The 13,601-nt window shown below is 49.1% G+C and overlaps 1 protein-coding gene across 3 annotated transcripts in view; it reads right to left on the reverse strand.

Annotated features, from left to right (window-relative positions):
• Window positions 1–575: 575 nt before the first annotated feature.
• Window positions 576–13,601, reverse strand: part of CREBBP (CREB binding lysine acetyltransferase) — a 62,629-nt gene continuing 49,603 nt past the window's right edge. For all 3 annotated transcript variants that reach the window (XM_077918770.1, XM_077918769.1, XM_028707139.2), the window contains 8 exons: window positions 13,326–13,476; window positions 11,693–11,839; window positions 8,912–9,025; window positions 7,664–7,829; window positions 6,903–7,070; window positions 6,208–6,369; window positions 5,744–6,025; window positions 576–4,760 (listed from right to left, as the gene is read on the reverse strand). In XM_077918770.1, coding sequence (XP_077774896.1) covers window positions 2,538–4,760; window positions 5,744–6,025; window positions 6,208–6,369; window positions 6,903–7,070; window positions 7,664–7,829; window positions 8,912–9,025; window positions 11,693–11,839; window positions 13,326–13,476 — 3,413 coding nt within the window. In that variant the 3' untranslated portion in view covers window positions 576–2,537. The remainder of the gene's footprint in view (window positions 4,761–5,743; window positions 6,026–6,207; window positions 6,370–6,902; window positions 7,071–7,663; window positions 7,830–8,911; window positions 9,026–11,692; window positions 11,840–13,325; window positions 13,477–13,601) is intronic.

Consider the following 13,601-nt stretch of genomic DNA (forward strand, 5'->3'; position numbering starts at 1 on the left):
TGCCCTTCAGAGGACTAGCATTCAGTGCAAGTTGTTTATTGTAAAGCTGGGACATCTCTCTAGCCAAGAGCACTGCAAATTGTCACTTGTTCTTGGACTTTTAACTAGCTCTAGCAGGGATTCTATATAGAACACACAAGCAGCTTTTTAACCAGTAAGTTTATGAGGGGTTTTTTGGGGGGGGGGCACGGGAGTTGATGAGGAATCTACCCTTTCTTTTTCACACTAGCACTTCAAACCTTTTTAGGCAGAAACATGCCCCGATGCATGCAAGAGGTCTGACTCGCATCAAATGCGCTTGGGTGTCTGTTGCCGCAACCCCGAAAGGTAACTAAAAACTCCATAGGACTAAAACTTTGTGATGGTCCATCCTTTGGCTGCTTCCATCTACAAAGGCTGGAGATGTGCTACTTACAAGGAAAATGGTAGCTTGCATGCAATAGGTGGCTGCTGCTTTCTATCTTTTCCGCTTCAACATCAGAAGCCGGGCAGAAATAGCAGTCGGAAGAGTGAGTTGCCTTCAAATTTCCACTTGGCCCAATAGGGCCCTGAGCCACTTGGAACCACCCTTTAAGCATTTTTTACCAGCTTTATTAGAAACACCAGCACATTTCAAGTTTCTTCCTTTTTGATCACAAATATAGGTTTTTGCTTTTCTTTTTACGTATACAATATGACACAGCATTAGGGCTTTCCATCCTTTTAAACATGTCTTGGGTTGTACCCACCGACCACAGCTCAGACTGGACATCTTGCTTGCTGAAGAAGATTGTTACAAGGGAGAGGAACCCAAAGCGCCAGCAGTCTGGTGTGCAGGTGTCCAGTTTAGAAAATCAGAGACGAGATGACTGCAGCTAGCATTGGGAAACACTTGTGTGTTTGGGTTCCTAGTCCAACACAAAGATAGAAGGAAGCACGTATTTCACGTTCAAAACCAAGCAAGCCAGATGTTCAACACATGAAAAAGGCAACTTGTTTTTAACCATTTTCTGGCCCAAAAAATTGGATTCTACAGATGAGGCAAGAGGCTTGCAGCAGCAGCCTCCCGTGATACTGGCTTGTCCAACATCGAAGAGGAGATGGAAGAGGGCTGCTTGCATCAGTTACTGCACAGAAAGCCCTGAATTTTGCCCTTGGTTTTCAAATCAGGAATTTGTATTGGGTGAATTTCCTGGATCCTAAAATTAATGTTTAACTCCCAATTGGTGGTCTCTGTCAAAATTAATATTTTCGATTTTTAGAAAAAGCAAAGATAATTCTTTTATTCCACTTAACACTTACGAATGAACATCTCCAAATACTAAACCACTGTGAAACCTATGGCTGCCCTTCTCTATTCCTTTCGTAGGCACACACAGATGGGCTCTGTAGACCAGATATGCTGTTTGCAAGGTACCGCTGGCTGGGTCTATGTGATGAGTGAATAATTAGCCATGTCTTACAAAGAACATGATCCAAAATATATATATAAATAAATAAAAACCTTAAACATTCTTACATGGGTTTTGAAGAACAGAATACATGTTAAAAACTTCAGTAATTTATATCACTTTTAAGCAATACTTTATATACAATGGAAAAAGACATGCATAGTCCAAATACAATGTTGAAAACAGCATTTTTCATAACAAAAAATCCAAACACTAAGTTAATACCATGTACATGAATTCAAGAAGGACCACCCTTTTGTCTGTTGCAGTTTATTTAACAATATGCTATAGAAGTAAGAAATGAGTTTTGTCCCCCCCTCCCATTCTATACAGTGATTGAATCTTCTTGCATTTTTCATATTTATAGTAATTCTAGAACTTGCATGATTTACACTATAATTGCTTTTCCTCATTTCAAGTTTCACATCGATGAATTAAAGAAAAGAATATGCTTCTTCTGTATTAAAATTAGCATGGCCTAAGAAGTGATCATCCCTATTTTATTTCATTTCTTTGTAAATCTAAAACCAGTTTTTATCCGAGAAACAAAGCAACGATTTCTACATTGCAACACAGGTGTGTCTGTGTGTGTGCGAGCACGAGAGTCCGTTCTCATCTTTTCCAGGGGCGATAATACTTCAAATATCTGCAGAGTTCAGTATAGAATTTTAAAAAACCCTTTCTGCCAAATGCCAGAAAGTGAGCAGAATACATTAGAATGTGGCATTATTTGAGGAATCCGTTTCTGAAGATTATTGTTCTTCTCTGTTAAAACACAAATGCTTAGTCTTGGAAGTACAAATAAAAATATGACTATAATGGACTTGTTCTCCCCCTTTAAAAAAGCAAAGTCAACAAACAGTTAACAACTAAAAAAACAAACACCCCCCTCCCCACAACAAGAACAACAAAGAGAGACCAGATATTTTAACCACACCTGGCTGGCTTTAACAAAAAATATATATATTTATATATTCTTTGTTTGTTTTTTTAACAGCAATTCATCCTCCGCTGGGTCCAGGACAGACCAGCCCCATCCCGGTTGCCCTCCAGCTCGGAGAGGTCCGTGTTTCAGGAGCAGAAGGTCCAGGCCTGGGAGGACGGCCGCTACAAGCCCTCCACAAACTTCTCCAGCGTGTCCCCCCCTGTAGTGTCGCCCACCAGGGACAGCTCGCTGGGCAGCACGTTCCTGTTGGGCGGGTTGAGCTGGGGCAGCATGGCGCTCTGCTGCTCGGGGGTGCCCAGGTGCCCCTGCTGGTCCAGGGGGCCGGCCAGGGCCGCCACGGCCCCCAGCCCCGGGTGCGGGGAGCCAGTCTGCGGGGAGGCGTGGTGCGGCGAGGGCTGGATCCGGGGGGACGGGCTGGAATGTGGCGGCTGCGACTGGGGCCGCGGGGACTGGACCGGGGCGGGCGACCGCACCTGGCTGCTGAGGGAGGCGCTGAGCTGCTGCTGCTGCTGCCCAGGGAGGTGGGGGGCCGGCTGCGTCTGTCCTGAGAGCAGGTGCTGCTGCTGCTGCTGCTGCTGGGGGCTCATGGGGTTGGGCTGCCCCGGGGAGCCCATCTGCTGCTTCATCTGCTGCTGCTGGAGGATCCGCTGCTGCAGGGCCTGCTGGATGTTGGCGCTGCCCTCAGCCCCGCCAAGGCCGGGCTGCGCCCCCATTTGGTTCAGCTGTCCCAATGGGGCCATTTGGCCCAGGCCCCCCGCCTGGATGGAGAGGTGCTGCTGCTGCTGCATCCGCTGCTGCTGCTGCTGCATGGCTTGCGAGTAGCCTCCGCCCGGGCCCTGCGGCTGTGGGAACTGGCCGTGCGCAGCCAGCCCAGCCCCTCCTTGCTGTTGCTGCTGCTGCTGCTGTTGTTGCTGCTGCAGCAACTGCCTGCGGATCATCTCCCGGTACTGGGGGCTCATGCTGGCCATGCCAGCGCCGTGGGCCGGGTTCATGATGCTGATGGGCTGGCCCTGGGGGCTCAAGCCCCCCATTCCCGGCTGCTGCAGCGGGACGCCTGGCCGCTGGACGCCTGCCTGCAGGGCGCTCAGGTTCTGCAAGCCGGTCTGAGGGTGCAGGCCTGCCGGCGGCGGAGGGGGCGGCGGGGGAGGCTGCTGTTGCTGCTGCAGCGCCGGCTGGGGCTGGGGCTGGATGCCAGGCTGGTTTGCTACGTACTTGGCTGTTCTCTGCTTGATGAAAGCCGCCATGAGCTGTGGGTTGGACTTCAGGATGTTGAGCACCTGCTGCTGCTGCTGCGGGGAGCTGGGAGACTTCAGAGTCCGCAGCAGCTCCTGCAGAGCGGCGTTGGGGGGGATGCTGCGAGGGGGCTGCTGGACGCCTGGCATGCGGGGGCCGGGCCCTGCCTGCTGCGTGGCGAGGGGCAGGGATGGCCGGGGCATGCCGGGCTGCAGGGGCTGCTGCGGGGCCAGGGGGGCCGCCTGCCACTGCCCGGCTGGCATGCTGGGCATGAGGGGGCCGCTCACAGAGCTGGGCCGGGGCACGCTCATGCCAGCCGCCTGCAGGGGGTTCACGGCGCCCACAGCCGGGCTCCCCATTCCTGCGCGGGCAGGAGGCAAGCCGTTGCTGCTCACCCGGTAGAGTTGCTGTTGCTGCTGCTGCTGCTGGGCTGCCTCGATCTCGATCTGCCGCGCTGCTTCCACGGCTCCGGGGGGTGGCTGGGCGGGCGGTGGGGGGGCCTGGGCCTGGGGAGCAGCCTTGCCGGCGGAGATGGGGGGCGGAGGCTGAGTCCTTGCCCCGGGAGGGAAGCCGGCTGGCGACATGTTGACGGGCGAGGGCTGGGGCGGGGGCTGGGGCGTCTGCGGGGTGCTTGGCTGCTGCGTGGGGGTCCCCGGCGTGGCTGAGGTAGGAGAAGGCAAACTTTGCTGAGGCACATTGCGGGTGGTCATGGTGGCCATCCTGCGGCGGATGAGCTGGGCCTGCTGCAGCCGGTGCTGGATCTGCTGCTGGCGGAGCTTGTGTTTGATGTTGATGCAGAAGGGCACGGGGCACTTGTTCTCTTGGCAGTGCTTGGCGTGGTAGCAGCACAGGGCAATCAGCTGCTTGCAGACGGGGCAGCCGCCGTTGGTCTTGCGCTTGCAGCCCTTGGTGTGCTGTACCACCCGCTTCATCTTCTGGCAGGACGGCAGCGAGCAGTTGGCGTTGCGGCACTGGCAGGCGTGCACCAGGGACTGGATGCAGCGCTGGATGCTGAGGCGGCGAGACTCCTGGGGGCTCTTGGACTGCTGCTCCCCCTGGCTGTTGCTGTCGTCGTCCAGGCCCAGGCCCCACTTGACCATCTTGTGCTCGTGGCTCTTGGTGTTGTAGCAGTTGATGCAGAGGTCGTAATCCTGGAAGCGGAGGGGAGGGAGGCAAAGGTCAGAGCTCACACACGAGGGAGACCAGGCCCCAGAGGGGACCTGGGGGTCCTCAAACCCCGTCCCTCACACAAGTGGTGTCTCAGGCTGGGCCACACTCCCGGCTTGGCCTTGTAGCCATGTTGACACACATCCCAACCACCCAAGAGAGTTCCAAAGTCAGCCCTGCAACCGATGCACATCCTTTAGACAAGGAGGCACATTTATTTCAGGGAATTATGCCGTTTCATAGAATCATCGCGTTGTAGAGCTGGAGGGGACCCTGAGGGCCATTACCGGGGGACCCCCTGCAAAGCAGGAATCTCAGCTGAAGCATCCCTGACAGATGGCCATCCAAGCTCTGCTTAAAAACCTCCCAGGAAACAACTTCCCAAGGGAGCCAACTTTGTGGACTTCAGAGCCAAATACAACTGTGACATGTAGTTGCTCGTGGTCAGTTTTTAAAACATGAAAATGAAATCTGTCCCCCTGAAACAGAGCATTCCACGCTTGCTACTTGAGAAAGCAGGTTGTCTGTCCTTGTCATAGGAGCCACCCAGTTAATTGCCAAGGACACTGGAAGGGGAAGCGAAGGCCCATGAGCCTCTCCGCAGTGCAGAAGGCTGTCTGGCCTGAGGGAGATGCCCCAAGGCGCAAGGCTGGGATGGGGTGAAGAAAGGATCAAAGTGATTCATACTAAGCAATGCTATTGAGAAAACAGGAATGAAAACGTCCAGAGGCTCTCTGGGAAGCCTCTGCCCCCTCCCTACTCGACTGGGAGAAAGAGGCTGCCTTGCCTCGCAGAAGAGTCTCTCCACAGCATGGCCGAAGGCAGAACACACCTCCTGTCCATGCCCTCGACTGCGTTCCCCAAACAAGGATGTGATGCCATCCCTGGAGCCCAGAGCTCTCTGGCCAGGAGCTGCCACGGAGGCCAACAGCCCCAGGAGCCCCCCCAGCAGCCGGCAGGGGCTCACCTCGCAGACGGTGCAGTGCCACCTGGTCTCCACGTGGTGCTTGCACTCGTTGCAGGTGTAGACGAAGCGGTCCTGGCCCTGCGTGTGCAGCTCCACCAGCATGCAGAGCGTGGACCACTTGGAGCGGCGCAGCGAAGAGAACTCCCAGTGCTTGTCTCTGGCCAAGGTGAGGAAGGCGTCCCGGCCGTCCATCAGGTCGCAGCTGAGCATCGGGTCCGGATCCACGATGGGGGGCAAGGTGTTGACAACGGGCCCGGCGTGCAGGTGGATGACAAAAAAGACCTGCAGGTGCGCAGGCCAAGGGACAGGTGAGCCCCAAGACACCTCTGAGGCGGGGCCTGGGGAAGGGGCTCCCTGCCCCTCGCAGCCCCCCGCCTGCCTTCCCATGGATGCCCCTAGCCAGTGCAGAGGGAGGGAGGGAGAGAGAGAGAGAGAGAGAGAGAGGGAAGGGCGTCTGCAGGTACCTCCTTATGCTTCTCCATGGTGGCATACAGCTTCTGGGAGAGGTCATTGGAGACGCTGGGCAGGGTGGGCTTCTTCTTGTTGGCTCTGCTGATGCTGCTCTTGTTCTTGTTGGTCTTCTTGTTGTTCTTCTTCTTGGCGTTCTTGCTGTCCCCCTGACTCCCCTGCAAGGCGGACGCAGAAAGGGCTCAGCAGCTCCTCCCGCCAAGGCAGGCAAAGGAGCCCGATGGCGTGGGGAGGAGGGGGAACGACACAGCGCATCTCACGCTCACAGAGAAACAGGAGGGTGTGCAATCAAGAGGGACAGAGATCTGAATGAATAGGGGCGGGGGCAGGAGTAACTGCCTGAAGAATGCTATTTCCCATTTAATTAAATTTTAGGAAGAGCTCACACCCTGGAAAGCCAGGTAGAAAGAATTTCTTAATCACCCTTTTTGCAGGGTAGCATTCTGATTTGTTCAGGCTTCAGGATGTCCCGCCCCCGCACACCCCATTGGCTCCTCCCAGGGAAGGGCTGCCCCAGTCTAGAACTTGCCCTGGATTCTCTGATCAGCTCTGGAGCTGGGAGAATGACATGCGCCTGTTATCATTCTCACTCACGGAATTTCTGCCCGCCCCAAGGAGCCAAGGCGGCCTGATTTCAAAGCAGACCAGCAGAAACCTCCCAGCCTCCCACAGCGCTCAGGACTCCAGTCACCTCCGTTGTTTCGCAGGCTGCCGTGCTTTCCTCCTTCTTCCTCTCCTCCTCCTCTTGCTCCAGCTCCTTAATGCTCTCTTCCAGCACGTTGGGCCAAAAGTCACCCTCAAAGTAAGGCAGTTCCTTGGCACTTGTCAGCCGGTCCTCTGTCGCTTGCTTGAAGATGTCCTGCAAAAACACCACAAGAGGCTTAGTTACGATGGCGGACAGGATGACACCCCCAGCAGATGCAGCAGAGGCCCAGGATCCTACAGGGTGAGGCTCCTTTAGCACAATCTGGTTCCTAGTACTTGTAGGCTCTTTCCTATGTCTCATTCCGGCTTGTTCGCTATCTTCTGAACGTCTGCTCTGCTAAATGGGCCTTATTCCCCAGCAGGTGGGTTTAGGATTGCAACCAGAGCCTATCGCACACCAGGCATTTGTGAAAACAATACATGCCACTGTGCTGAAGGTCATAAAATAAATACTCCTTTTTATTTAAAATAATAATAAATAGATGATGATGATAATTTATTTATACCCTGCCCATCTGGGTGGGTTTCCCCAGCCACTCTGGGTGGCTCCCAACAAAATTTTAAAAACATGATCAAACATTTTAAAATTCCCTAAAATACTAAGATGCCAAATTAGCCGTTTTTTAAATTTCTAATATAGATGCTTAAAAACAACAACCCCCTTCTTAGCCTGAAGGAGCTGACCCTTAATCTCAGAGAGGCCTGGCCAGCCCCCCTCCCAGCTGCACCAGCCACCTTCCCCCTCACCTTGTAGTCATGAATGATCCTCTCCGCAAAGGCCTTGTCCAGCATCTTCTTGTACCATTCCTGCAGGCGCTTGGGCTTGGGGATTTTCTGGTCAGGAGGGTGGCAGTGGAAGATGTAATCATCCCCCTCACTTGGGGGGCAGGCCCAGATGTGGCCCGTCACGTACCTGGATGCGGCACAAAAGCAAAAGCATCCCAGTTAAGGACTGTCCCACCCAGGATCTCAGGATGGCCTCTGCTGGGAAATTGCTCAGTTGCAGGCCAATGTCACAAGGCTGTGCTTTCTCAGACTTACTGCCCAGGGATGCCTTGGGCCCACACCTGAAGGTATTTTACCACCCACTAATGGGAGCATCCAAGGACCAGAGGGAGGCTTGGAAAGCGCATTTGCCCCGCCTTCCCTCTCCCAGTGTGTCCTGCATCAGCCACCGCAACCTGGGGGAGCTCCAACATCTGGCCGCTTCTGCAGCTGTTTCTGCTGTGGCTCAGAGTTGAAGCAGCCCAGCAATGTTTCCAGAACTAGTGCATGGGACCTAGCGGCCAAAGCACCAGACAACACACTTTTTTGCACTGAAAAGCCTTCATAATAATAATAATTTTTTATTTATACCCTGCCCTTCCCAGTTCAAAAAACCTGGGCTCAGGGCAGCTAACAACAAATTGATGCAACAAAAAAACAGCCTAAAATACAGTATAAAACGTGGATAACAATCAATTCAGAATCCAAAAATCAATTTAGGGCGAAAATCCATCCAATTAGATGATCACCAGGGCTAGCTGGCTAAATTAGTCCTATTTGGACCAGCGAGGAGACCAGGGGAGAATTAGCTATGGGATCCCAGAGTGAGTAATCTTCATAAAAAGGGGAGGGGGGAAGGAAGGGGAATAAAAGATCAGGCTAAGTTCAAATTGAAAGCCAGGCGGAATAGCTCTGTCTTACAGGCCCTGCGGAAGGAGGTTAAATCCTGCAGGGCCCTGGTCTCATGGGACAGAGCATTCCACCAGGTCGGAGCCATTACTGAGAAGGCCCTGGCCCTGGTGGAGGATAGTCTGATTTCCTTAGGGCCCGGGACTTCTAAACTATGGTTATTCATGGACCTTAAGGTCCGCTGTGGGGCAGACCAGGAGAGGCGGTCCCGTAGATACAAGACGACCCCACTTCACAACGCAGGAGCAAGCAGCACGTAATGAGGCAGAGCCCCCCCCCCCCCGATGTGCCGATGCAAAGACGCCATAACAAAACACTCACCCCAGTTTCTTGACGTATTCCAGATAGCCAATAAGGATTTCATGATAGACTGCAGTTCGCAGGCATCTTGGGCGGAAGAAATGAATGCTATCTAAGTAGGAGATGTAAACACGCCTGTGACAAAAGGGAAGAGAGAGTTTGTGGAGTTGTGCTTGACAGCTACGTGGTTGTCCCCAAATGACAGAGTTGGAAGGAGGGTTGCCTACTGGGCCCCATCGTCATCATAATTCAAATGACCTACAATTTCAGGCTGTGTGTTTTTAACGTGTGGACAGAGCTAAACTGCATGCAGACCTAAGCAACAAAATTTTTGACATCTGGGAACAAGAGAGAAGAGAAGGAGACTTCCGTTTCGCTGCAGAGGTTAATGGCGGCGAGCTCAGTGTCGTCCGCTTAAGGGACGACACGGTCCAGGCAAATAAGAGGCTTGGACTTCATTTCGGCGGACAAAGCAAAAAAAAGAGGAGTGATTTTTTACGTTAATCCTGCACTAGAACCCAAATTGATTCAGAAGGATGAAAAGGTAGGATTTTAATAATACAAATAAAAATTCACGGAGAGAAGGTGATCTTGGTAGGAATTTATGCACCCAACGAGAAAAAAGCAGTCTTTTTCAAAAAACTGGAAACAGAATTACTTGAATTTGCAGATCAAAAGATGATTTTAATGGGAGATTTAAATGGAGTCCCATCATTAGAAAAAGATAGATCAGCTAGGAAAAAAGAAACAAAAGGCAGATTACCAAAGACTTTTTTTGATTTGGCTCAAACTTTGAATTTGATAGATATATGGAGAACAAGACATCTGTTTGACAAAGAGTTCACTTATTATAGCCATGTTCATGATAGTAGTTCAAGAATAGACTCTTTCTGGATATCCAAAGTGTTGGAACCTTGAGTTAAAAAAATTGAGATCAATCCCAGGACATTTTCAGATCATAATTCCTTGACAATGGAAATACAAAAAGAAAGCCAAATTTCATTCAGATGGAGACTGAATGAAGATTTATTAGATGATCAAAAATTTATGGAAAAAGCTAAAAAGGCCTTGAGTGATTATTTTGAAACAAACACTCAAGGACAGACAAAATTGCAGACGATCTGGGATGCAAGTAAGGCGGTAAGGAGGGGACTGTTTATACAACAAAACTCATTTAAAAAGAAATTGAAAGAAAAAAGGGAAAAAGAGATTTTTGATGAAATTGTGAATAAGGAGAAACAATTGTCAAAGAAAGCAAATAAAGAGCCTGTCAAATAGGCAATTAGAATATTACAAACACAATATTCTATGATAGTTAATGAGGAAATTAGCTGGAAAATAAAAAGAATGAAACAAAAATATTTTGAGCATGCCAATAAAACAGGAAAACTGCTAGCGTGGCAGTTGAAGAAAAGTGAACAAAGGATCTCCATAAATAAAATTAATATAAATGGAATGATCACAGATAAGCTGAAGGAAATAAGAGCAGCATTTGTAAAATATTTCTCAGATTTATACAGGAAAGGGAAGGAATTTTTTTAAAAAAATAGAGGAATATATTAAAAGCAGTAATCTACCAAACATAAAAGAGGAACAAATGGTGATCTTAAACACTCCAGTAACAGTTCAAGAAGTGTTAGAGGCAATAAAGTGGACAAAAAATGGCAAGTCTCCTGGTCCAGATGGATTAACGGCAAAGTACTATAAAAAATTAACTGAAGAATTGGTAAACCCATTGAAAGATGTTATGAACGAGATTTTAAATACAGGTGAAATTCCAGAAACATGGAAAGAGGCTTATATTACAGTAATTCCAAAACAAGATTCAGATTTACTGCAAATTAAAAATTATAGGCCTATCTCATTGTTAAATAATGATTATAAATTATTTGCAAATATTTTAGCTAATAGAATGAAAAAAATATTAAAGGAGTATATACATCAAGATCAGGCAGGATTCCTCCCAGGTAGAAAAATGAAAGAGAATATAAGAAATATTCTGAATGTAATAGAATACCTGGAGGTCAAAAATGAAAAGAAAGCAGCAATGATGTTTATAGATGCCGAAAAAGCTTTTGACAATGTCTCTTGGAATTTTATGACAAAATTACTTGAAGAAATTAATTGCGGACCCAATTTTTTAAAAGGAATACAAGCAATATATTCAGAACAAAAAGCTAAATTAATTGTAAATCAGGTGATAACGGCTGATTGTAAGATACAAAAAGGAACTAGACAAGGTTGTCCATTATCACCGCTTTTGTTCATCCTGGTCCTGGAAGTACTTGCTAGAAATATAAGAGCAGACAAAGAGATCAGTGGGATAAAAACTGGGAAAAGTGAGTTCAAACTGAAAGCATATGCTGATGATTTAGTGATTACAGTAGAAGATCCAAAAAACTCTCTCCCTAGAGTTATAGAAAAGATTCAAAAATTTGGGGAAGTGGCAGGATTTAAATTAAATAGAAATAAAACTAAGTTATAAGGAAAAGATTTGAAGGAAGAAGAGAAAAAGAGTTGGAGCAAAGCATTGAGATAGAAGTCCATAAAAAAGTAAAATATTTAGGGATATGGTTAACTGCAAAAAATATAAATATTTACAAAGATAATTATGAAAAAGTGTGGCTTGGGATAAAAAGAAATTTAGAATTTTTGGCATCTGGGAACAAGACAGACGAGAAGGGGTGAAAGAGACAAAAATGGAACCAAGGCAAAATTCAGGGAAATGTGTCTCATTGGCAAGGCAAGTAAGAACCACAGCCCTTCCTTTCCTGGAGCCCCACCGGAAGCAAAGCCACGTACCTGGTGTTTGGGGGCGGGCAATCCCAACCGTATTCCTGCACATGCATGCCAAAGAAACAGACGTCCACGCCATCTATCTCTTCAAAAGCAAAGAGAGCCTTTGTGCGATAGGGGAAGGACTCGGCCATCTCACGAGAGTCTACAAATCTGAAGGAAAGAGAATGCCGTCACCAGCCACTTCACTGCAAACATACTCCTCGGGGACTACTAGGATGGGCTGATTATCAATGGAAACCGAGCCCCTGCTACTCTCAAGGAAACCTTCCTATACGATTAGGTTATGAGTGAAAGCTAGACTGGAAACAGGCAGCTATCTTTGGAACAGGCCAGTTAGGCTTTGTACCGGGGGAACTGGGAATGTTTCGCCTGGAAATGAGGTGGCGGCCACCTACAAGAAACGTCTGACCTCTGTAATTGCTAACAAGGGTTTTGCCACCAAGTACTAAGTCATCTTTTGCAAAGGGATCAAATACTTATTTCACTCATTATGATGCACATCAATCTCTGACTTTTTTCCTTCTGGGTTTCTGGGGGTTTTCCTGTTGTTATTCCGTCTCTCACAGCTACAACAAACCTACCATTAAAATTATGGACTGGTCATTTCTTTGTCAGAGGTCAAACGGGCAAATTAGCAGGGGATCGAATACTTCCCCCCCTCACTGTACGACAGCCACCTTCAAGGGCTGTCACATGGAAGATGGAGTGAGCGTGTTTTCTGCTGCTACACAGGGCAGGGCACAAACCAAAGGATTCTAGTTACAAGAAAGGAGATGGCGACTCAACATCAGGGAGACTTTTCTGACTGTAAGAACTGTTCAACTGTGGAACAGACTCCATCCTTGGAGGTTTTTAAGCAGAGGTTGGACGGCCATCTCTCATGGAAGTTTTACATGAGATTCCTGCATTGCAGGGGCTTGTCCCAGATGACCCTCAGGGTCCCTCCCAACTCTACCATTCTATGATACTGGGCTCAAGACAGCCCACTGGCTAGGATCTTGCATGAAAACAGCTGAAAATGACCATATTTGGGGAATTTCCCCCAAGCTGATTCCAGCTCTATGTGCTGCTGCTATGCACTCAACCAGGTCTTCTCCTCACCTGCCTATAAAGCACATTAAAAAAAAGATTCTATGGAGACAAAATGCTAATAAAAAGGTAAAGGGACCCCTGACCATTAGGTCCAGTCGCGGACGACTCTGGGGTTGTGGTGCTCATCTCACTTTATTGGCCGAGGGAGCCGGCGTACAGCTTCCAGGTCATGTGGCCAGCATGACTAAGCTGTTTCTGGCAAACCAGAGCAGTGCATGGAAACACTCTTTACCTTCCCACCAGAGCGGTACCTATTTATCTACTTGCACTTTGACGTGCTTTCGAACTGCTAAGTTGGCAGGAGCAGGAACCGAGCAACGGGAGCTCACCCCGTCGCGGGGATTCGAACCGCCGACCTTCTGATCGGCAAGCCCTAGGCTCTGTGGTTTAACCCACGGTGCCACCCGTGTCCTTGAAAATGCTAATAGTATAGTATAATTAAGAATTAATATTTCTGTAGTCAGAATAAATGAAATGGTGCAGATGACAACTGTTTCAATAGTTTGGTAACCATGTGCGCCTGCTGAGGAAGGCCAGAACTCACCTGGATTTCATCCCCGGTTTCACTTCCACCGTTTTATCTGAGCTGGCCACCACTCTCACAAACACTTCGCCAGCTTCCGGGTGATTCTGCCGTCGCAAAAATTTATTGACTCTCTCTTCCAAATGGTTTCCTAGGCGGGTGGTCTGCAACCCTACAAGGGAAAGTGCAAGGAAAAAGCTGTGGGAGGAAGTCACCCTTGGGAGGCAGAGAGAGAGCATCCAGATTCCCACCACGTTCAGGTCAGACTTAGAAAAATGTAAGGCTTGGTCCCCTTGC

The sequence above is a fragment of the Podarcis muralis genome, chromosome 14, assembly GCF_964188315.1.
Source record: "Podarcis muralis chromosome 14, rPodMur119.hap1.1, whole genome shotgun sequence".
Lineage (NCBI taxonomy): Eukaryota > Metazoa > Chordata > Lepidosauria > Squamata > Lacertidae > Podarcis > Podarcis muralis.